The 9,088-nt window shown below is 38.8% G+C and overlaps 1 protein-coding gene and 1 non-coding gene across 13 annotated transcripts in view; both read right to left on the bottom strand.

Annotated features, from left to right (window-relative positions):
• The window catches only part of EFCAB5 (EF-hand calcium binding domain 5), a 184,280-nt gene that overhangs the window by 28,698 nt on the left and 146,494 nt on the right, over nucleotides 1-9,088 (bottom strand). For all 12 annotated transcript variants that reach the window (XM_049637931.1, XM_049637930.1, XM_049637933.1 and 9 more), the window contains 4 exons: nucleotides 6,866-7,155; nucleotides 4,294-4,463; nucleotides 3,577-3,805; nucleotides 454-606 (listed from right to left, as the gene is read on the bottom strand). In XM_049637931.1, the coding sequence (XP_049493888.1) occupies nucleotides 454-606; nucleotides 3,577-3,805; nucleotides 4,294-4,463; nucleotides 6,866-7,155 (842 nt within the window). The remainder of the gene's footprint in view (nucleotides 1-453; nucleotides 607-3,576; nucleotides 3,806-4,293; nucleotides 4,464-6,865; nucleotides 7,156-9,088) is intronic.
• LOC125927774 (U6 spliceosomal RNA) lies at nucleotides 5,346-5,452 on the bottom strand. Its single transcript, XR_007459450.1, has one exon. It is a non-coding gene; the product is annotated as a U6 spliceosomal RNA (small nuclear RNA).

The following is a 9,088-nucleotide window of genomic DNA, read 5'->3' as shown; positions in this document are numbered from 1 at the left end:
TAGACTAAAAATGCTCTCTTGGGTTTTCCAAATTGAAACAAGAGGATTCTTTTTTAGTTACCAAGCATCTGGCTTGCCCTATGGAGAAAGCCTATCTTAAACTGGAAGGACCAAGCTAAAGTGTAGAGGGAAGCACACATGAGACTTTCAGAGAGAAAGAACATGAGAGAGCGCTGACGATATCGAATTCCTGGTTCTTTCTGGTCATCCTGGAAGCCAGCCTGACTCCTGTCCATTCTTCATTTTGATCACACAAGTCAATCAATTCCCTTTTTTGCTTAAGGCGGTTTGAGATGGACTTTTGCCACTCACAACCAAGGATCTTGAGTTGGGATCATGGGAAGTACGTCCCCAGTTGGCCTAATAGCTAACTAAATATGCTTTTAGCATATTAGCAAGACAATACTATCTAGAGACTCTGTTAGAGGTCTAACATTGCCCCACCTTGCCTACCTGCTTTGGGCCAGGCTCGATGAAGTATGTAGTGATGGTGGTGATGTCAGATGTGATCTCACAGAGCCAGGCGATGCCAGTGATCACAACATGCAGGATGTGCTTCCTGCTGTGGACGTAGTGATAGGCAGTGCTAAAGACATTGGCAACACCCTGTAGAGACAGAAAATTTTAATTGTCTTTTGAAAAAATTGTTTTTAATGTTTATTTTTGAGAGAGAAGAGAGAAAGAGTGTGAGCAGGGAAGAAGCAGAAACAGGGAGACACAGAATCCTAAGCAGCTCCAGACTCTGAGCTGTCAGCACAGAGCCCAACATGGGACTTGAACCCACAAGCTGTGAGATCATGACCTGAGCCAAAGTCGGACACTTAACTGACTGAGCCACCCTGGCACCCCAACTGTCTTTTCTTTTTAAAATAGCAGAATAATGCACCAATTGGCTTATCTTTTTTTTAATGTTTATTTTTCAGAGAAAGCACAAATGGGGAGGGGGCAGAGAGAGGGGGACAGAGGATCTGAAGCACGCTGTGTGCTGATAGCAGCGATCCCGATGTGGGGCTCAAACTCACGATCCCTGAGATCGTGACCTGAGCTGAAGTCTGATGCTCAACCGCTGGGCCATTCAGGTGCCTCGGATTATCTTTTTAAATTAATGATGACCTACTTCAGACAAAGTATTCATCAGTTCTCAAAAGGCAGTGTTCCAGATTCTACTATGAAAAAAAAAGATCTCAAGAAATCAAAGATGTAAGGAAATATCTACTACAAGATCCGCATAACTTTATTATGTTTCCTGATAATCATCCAGTGAAATTTGTGATATGTGCTATCAGAGAATAGAGTCAGAAGAACAAGATAAAGTTTGAAATGAGAAAAAATATTTAAAAGCCAGGAGCTAATGACAGCCTTGGGCAGATGGGTAGGAGCTGCCCTGATATGATGCAATTTCAATTTCTGGATCTTTCTGTCCTTTTTGTCATCAGATCAGTACAGGTTGTACTCTGGTCCAAGGCCTGCAACATGCTAGACAACACAGTCTTCTTATAGGCATTAAGAGAGGCTGTTACACAGAAAAGGGGGATGAAGTCCTTAGAACGCATCTGTTGTCTTGTTGTCAAGAGACTCTAGGAACCACAAATTCTTCAAGACTATATGAATTTTATAATACAACCTGAGGCATCTAAGGGTAACTCAGGACACTTTACCTCTAGGTCCTGGAGAATCTATTTAAAGTTCATATTGAGGGGCACCTGGGTGGTTAAGTGTCCAACTTCAGCTCAGGTCATGATCTCACGGTTCAAGGGTTTGAGCCCCACGTCAGGCTCTGTGCTGACAGCAGAGGGTCTGCTTGGGACTCTCTCTCTCTCTCTCTCTCTCTCTCTCTCTCTTTCTCTCTCTCTCTGCCCTTTCCCCACTTGAGCATGCTTTCTCTCTCTCTCAAAATAAATAAACTTAAAAAAATAAAAAATAAAGTTCATTTTGACATGGTCTCTAATAAGATTATATATAATTCACCTACTGTTAACTCCATACTCCTCCATTTTCTTCTTGATATCTTTATATCATTCTTATATCAGATAAGAGTGAATCACATTATTAAAAAGATGTCCAGGGGCACCTAGGTGACTCAGTCAGTTAAGGGTCCAGCTCTTGATTTCGGCTCAGGTCATGATCTCACAGTTCATGAATTTGAGCCCCACATTGGGCTCTCTCTCCCTCAAAATAACTAAATAAACATTTTTTTAAAATGTCCAGAGAAAAAGATTCCACCACTTTCCTCAGTTATACATCCAATAAATGGGAAGAGAAAAAATTTTTTTAAGTTTATTTATTTTGAGAGATAGAGAGAGTGGGAGAGGCAAAGAGAGAGGGAGAGAGATTCCCAAGCACAGTGCTCTGTGCTGACAGCACAGAGCCCAATGAGGGGCTTGAACTCACAAACTGTGAAATCATGACCTGAGCTGAAATCAAGAGTTTAATCTACCTGACTGAGTCACCCAGGTACCCTGAGAAGAGAAAATTTTAAATTGTGGTAGATAAACATAAAGAGCCAGACGCTTAGAGGGGAATACGTGGTAAAGGCATAGCAAGTTCCTGATTGTTGCTACATCCCAGTCCATCGCCTCCATAAAGGCTTTCAATCTTTCTTCATTGCAATTACTATTCATAAAATCAAATTAAAATGCTTGTAGAAATAAATGATCCAGTTATAGTCTTAAAAGTGCTTATCTTTGGGGGGTGGGAGGGAGGGCAGGGTGGGAGGGAGGGCAGGGTGGGTGATGGGTATTGAGGAGGGCACCTTTTGGGATGAGCACTGGGTGTTGTATGGAAACCAATTTGACAGTAAATTTCATATATTAAAAAAATTAAAAAAATAAATAAAAAAATAAAAAATTAAAAAAAAAAGTGCTTATCTTTTGGAGCACCTGGGTGGCTCAGTCGGTTAAGCATCCGACTTTATCTCAGGTCATGATCTCCTGGTTCATAGATTCAAGCCCCATGTCGGGCTCTGTGCTGACAGCTCAGAGCCTGGAGCCTGCTTCAGATTCTGTGTCTCCCCCTCTCTCTGCCCCTTCCCTGCTCATACTCTCAAAAATAAAGAAACATTGAAAAAAATTTTAAGTGCCCATCTTTTTTGTGATCTAATTTGAAAACATGAATACTCAAGAAACATTTAGGTTTCTTCCTACATTCTTCATCCTTAAAAATCATGACACTGAAATTAAGAGTCATGGGAATGCATTTGTGGAAAGAGTAAAAGATTTCTAGATTCCCCCTACTAATAAAACATAAATATCTCCCTTCTAAAGATTCATTCCTACTTTGTGGGTCTTAGTTAGTAGTCTAATGGTTGGATTTCAGTGCTACAACATAAAATGCTGTTCCTATAATTAATGCAATAGGACACATATTAACAATCTTCCCAGAAGCTAAAGCATAGATGAGGCTGAGAGTCCTGTGTGTAATGGAGAACCTCTCCAAAGACTGTTAGACATACACAGTAAACAGTAACAAGTATGATGACACTATCTATTTTCATCTGGTTTTAGGTTTTGCTTTTTAAAAAGTATAGAAGGAGAGGCCATCTTACCATTTCTCTTGAAGAATTTCTCCATGACTTACCTGATAGAATCTGATCTCATGAGGCACAAAGATGTTTATTTTTTGGGGATCTCTTAGGGTGTCAACAGCCATGACCCCAAAGACCCTCATATATGCATCCTGAAGAGGCAGAGCCAGGAATGAACCATTTTGATCACTCTTGTTGATGGAATTGTTCCAGAAGAAGACGTTCCCATGGTGCTGAACCTGGGGGACATGTATTGGCTTCCCTTCATCCACTACTGTAAAGCTGAGGAATAGGAATTAGAAGGTGGTAGAAAGGCACGGGAGAAGGCTTTAGATGAAACCGTGCAGGAAATTAGATCAATTCTCCATTCATAGTTATTGTCATTATATGTCAGAGAAGTGGACTCATGAAATTACTAGTTTGGAGAGTCTGACTTGAGAAAAAGATTAAAAAACAAGCTTAGCTCATACCAGAGAAAACATATATGAACAGGATGCTGGAGACATAACTTATAAAGCAGGCAGAAGTAATTGAGCTGATGTTGTGAGGCAGAGTTCCAACATGGCAAATCACTGCCTAGGAGTCAGCTCTAGAATTGACCAGGTGAAATTATTTAAGACTGGAAACCCATCACCTCCCACTCCAGAAGCATTGGTGGCCTGAGGTCTTTCTCTCTTGGGAAGCTAACTGGGATTTCTATACTAGTTTATTTCAGAAAGGGAACTATTTTTTTTAGAAGTGTAAAACCAACCTCTTCAAGAAATTCTTACCTGATTCCCTTCATGTCCCTGTAGAGTACCCTGTTCAGTACAAATGGAGCATCATCTAAAGTAGAAGCTACGTTCCTCAATAGAACATTCCCTCTGTCAGGCAGTAGTCTGTTTTCTTCTAAGAGGGAAATGTGAGCACTGATCTTCTTGTTTCCATGGGATTCAGCATCCTATGTCAAAATGTTTCTGATGATGTATTTGGTGATTAAGAGTTATTCTCTTAATCATGTCTCCCATCATTAGCCAGTTTGTGCATCTGACCACAATAATTACCATTCATGGGCAGTGGGGAAAAGGCTGACACCACAGCTGTCTCCTAAACCTGAGTTTTTGGTTTTGTTTTTTATTTGAGAGAGACAGAAAGAGAGAGAGAGAGAGAGAGAGACAGAGAGAGAGACAGAGAGAGACAGAGAGAATCTCCGCAGTGAGTGTGGAGCCTGATGAGGGGCTGGATTCTACAACTGTGAGATCATGACCTGAGCTAAAATCAAAAGTTGGACGCCTAACCAACTGAGCCACCCAAATGCCCCCCAAATCTGAGTTTTAATGAATGGAATGGATTTACTTTATGTCAACTAGACTAAAAAAAATCTCTCAAGTCTTCTCAAATTTAGAGGTTTAAAACTTGGATCCCTTTGAACTATAGTCATATTGTCTCAGCTTCAGTTAAAAGTATTTATCTTAGAGGGCCAGGGCAAGAATATGGCTTCATTTAACTCATATTTCTTGAGTACATTTTCACCATCTACTCTGAAGTGAATGTAGGAAAAAATGCTCTCAGGGAATTCTTAACATAGTTTGGCTATGATATTTGATTTATGCCAGGAAAAAATTTCTTGGGGTCTCAGATTGCAGAGTTTATGCAACTACTATTTCTAACTAAAATAACAGAAAATTCTCTGTACCTAAAATATTATTATGTTATTAACAATATTGTGTTGACACATTATTGAGCATGTCCATAATTTGGGGACATGAAAAATGCTTTCCTTGATTTTTGCCTTCCCTTTCTATATATTTGGGTTTGCTTTTTTTTTTCTTTTCATTTTTGGAAAAATATTGAATGCTTCACAAATTAGCATGACATCCTTGAGCAGGGGCCATGCTAATCTTCTCTGTATTGTTCCAATTTTAGTGTATGTGCTGCTGAAGCAAGCACTGGGTTTACTTTTCATGTATTTTTTTTCTTTTGCCTTTATTCTTTCTTTTCTACATAAAAGATCTATAGAGTAACTAGCAAATGTAGTAAGATTTCTCTTAGGGTACCACAGACCTCTGAAGCAAGTTGGAGTAATACTTCTTTTTCTAGATTGGTCTTCTGCTCCTGGTCACACCATTTCAAAGTACATTGGAAAATTTAGCCATTCAGTTGATTAGTCCATTAATTAAGTGTTGCTATTTAATTGAGCTGAATGGCTCCAGGTTCCCTGGACTAGTGGAATCTGTGATATCTATCTATCTATCTATCTATCTATCTATCTATATCTATATGTCTATATATCTATATATCTATATCTCTATCTATCTATCTATCTATCTATCACAGCCATGCTGGCTGTTTCTGTCCGGGAGGGGCAGCAAGCTGGGAGTGCCTGAGGGGGTGGCAAAGCTGTGGGCAGTGGTCCATCAGAGTCATGTGTTTTAAGTGACATGATTCTATAATAGTATCAGCTTGTTTCTAGGCAGTGCAATGAAATATTGTGTGATATTGGATCCTACTTCCTAATGACCTTATGATTTAAATAGTTTCTTTTAAAAATTTTAATGTTTATTTTGAGAGAGAAAGAGAGTCAGCAAGTGGGGGGAGGGCAGAGAGAGAGGAGAGAGAGAATCCTAAGCAGGCTCCATGCTGTCATCACAGAGTCCAACACGGGGCTCGATTTGATGAACCATGAGATCATGACCTGAGTGGAAACCAAGAGTCAGACACTTAACTGACTGAGCCAACTAGGTGCCCCTTAAATTGTTCCTTTAAATTTTTTTTCATTTTAGAGAAAGAGAGAGACAGTGTTTGCAAGCAGGGGAGAGGGGCAGAGGGAGAGCGAGAAAGAGAGAGTCTTAACCAGGCTCCATACTCAGCGAGAACCCCACACAGGGTCCGATCCCATGACCTTGGGATCATGACCTAAGCCAAAATCAGGAGTTGGATGCTCAACTGACTGAGCCACCCAGATGACCCTAAATAGTTCCTTTTTAAACTGACTCCTAAAACATTTTTCAAGGGAAATGTAGCTTGAACTGCCTGTACCATCTCCTTACTGGTATTTTTCAATATTAGCCTATTGTCTTCTCTAAGCTTATTGACTCTCAGCACAAATGAAATTAGAAATCCCAAGACACAATTCTGTCTCTTATACCTTTCCTCTCTACTGCTACCTTCCCAACCTGCAATCATTCCAGTTGTGTCTTTCCTAGGCTTTGGGTCACTGTAATGTTTTGGAATGAACAAAACATCTATAGCAGTACTCAGTAATTTTTCAAGAGAATTTAGTGTGCTCCCCCTTTGCAACCATTGAACATCACATACTAGGAGGAAATTTTTCCTCTTATATTTCACTTTAGAAAAACATACCTGGGTGAGAGCCTTAAAGGTCTCGGTGTACACTGGCTCCAAAGATACCCCACTTGTCTCTGCAGCATGTTGGATTCGGTATAGCCACTTCCGCCTGGCACAATTCCTCAGGTTCTCAGTAGGGCTCCTTTCTAAAGAATTCATCAGGAACTCCACAACACTTTCCAGAACATGATCTTCATTGCCCCTGAGTTCAGATACAACCAACTGTATGTATTTCTGAAATTGTTTTGAAGACATCCTCACTTCTTGACCAGGGTGTGGCTTTGGAAATTGGATGTGTAGTTTAGCTAAAAGACATAAACACAAAATGAAGAACTAATCAAAAGTTCATTTATCTATGGGGGAAATTTTCATTCCCCTTTTATAGCAGACTGAAGCCCCTGACAACTGCTCCCCATGGAAAACCAGGTATATCAAAGGCATCTCAAAGTCTAATGAAACATCTTACAGTGACTTCCTGTATTGAACTCATAATATCCTGTGTCATCTTCCCTGTTTCTGTTTTGTTTTTTTAACTCCGCCGCTCAGCCAGATGAAACTCCAGGGTCAACTCTGACTCCTCCCTACTTTTTACCTTCCATATCCAATAGGCCACTTAATCCTATCCTGTTAGCCTTTGGCAATATATCTTGTTGCCACTCCTCTCCATTCCTAATTCCATAATCCCAAACCAGTCTTAGTCATTTTATACATAATTAGATTGCCAATAGTAAGTCTCAATACATATTTATAAAATTAAATTAAAACAACTTACAACAAAAAGCAGAATCAGGCCTATAAATACAGAGAACAAACTGATGGTTGCCAGAGGGAAGGTGGGTGGGGAGATGGACAAAAAGGTTGAAGGGGAGTGGGAGATACAGGCTTCTTGTTATAGAATGAATAAGTCACAGGAATAAAAGACATAGCATAGGGGATATAGTCAATAATATTGTAATAGCTTTGTATGGTGACAGATGGTATCTACACTTGAGGAGAGCATAGCATAACAGATAGAAAAGTTGAATCACTATGTTGTACACCTAAATCTAATGTAACATTGTGTGTTGGTTATACTTAAGTAAAAAAATTAATAAATACATACATGCATACATACATACATACATATATACATATCACACAACTGGAATGAACCTCAAAGGCACTAAGACAAATTTATGGCTTTTATTAATCATGGTATTTAAACAATCATAAACACACTCCCCAATTATTCTAAAGAATAAAAATATATCAACATGCAAAAACAAAAACTAAAATGAAAAATAAACACAATTTGCAGTATGCAATTCCCTGGTTCAAACTCCTACCATATTCAGTGACAGATGACGATATACTTGAGGTAAGCATAGCACAATATATTGAGAAGTTGAATCACTATGTTGTACACCTGAACCTCATGTAACATAGTATGTTAACTATGCTGAAATTTAAAAATTAAAGATAAATAAAAATTAAGAGATAGGGGAAAAAGTCCTACCATATACAGATCCAGTTCATTTTCCAATAATATCTACCCATAACACCATATAGAAATTATTTGCTCTAGTATCTCCATTCTACTCATGGTCTTGACAATGCCTTACACACTTCTGCATCCATATCTCTTCTATTTTTTTAATTGTACAATTATGAATGTGCTACCAAACTTAAGCATTTGCAATAACACGTCTTACTCCATGCTCCTACCCTGTTTCATCCCCTGCCCCGCCACAGCCCCACCAATAACCTGCGATTTTGCTTTTGTATTATCTTTCCCTTCCTTTTATTTTCCTAGTAGTGTTATTGTGTGTGTGTTTGTGTGTGCACTTCTAAACAACATGTAGTTTAGTTTGGCCTATTTGTAAATTTCAGGAAAAGGACATCGTACTATATATATATATATACACACACACACACACACACACACACATACATACATATACACACATACATATGTACATAGATGTGGATGAAGCTAGAATGTATTATGCTAAGTGAAATAACTCAATCAGAGAAAGACAAATACCATATGATTGCACTTATATGTGGAATTTAAGAAACAAAGCAGATGAACATATGGGAAGAGGAGGAAAAAAGAGAAGAGAGGGAAACAAAACCACAAGAGACTTTTTTTTTTAAATACTATTTTATTTATTTATTTTTATTTATTTGATTTTATTTTTTATTTTTAAAATTACATCCAAATTAGTTAGCATATAGTGCAACAATGATTTCAGGAGT

Source organism: Panthera uncia, chromosome E1, assembly GCF_023721935.1.
Source record: "Panthera uncia isolate 11264 chromosome E1, Puncia_PCG_1.0, whole genome shotgun sequence".
NCBI lineage: Eukaryota > Metazoa > Chordata > Mammalia > Carnivora > Felidae > Panthera > Panthera uncia.
This window is presented reverse-complemented; position numbering and strand designations above follow the sequence as displayed.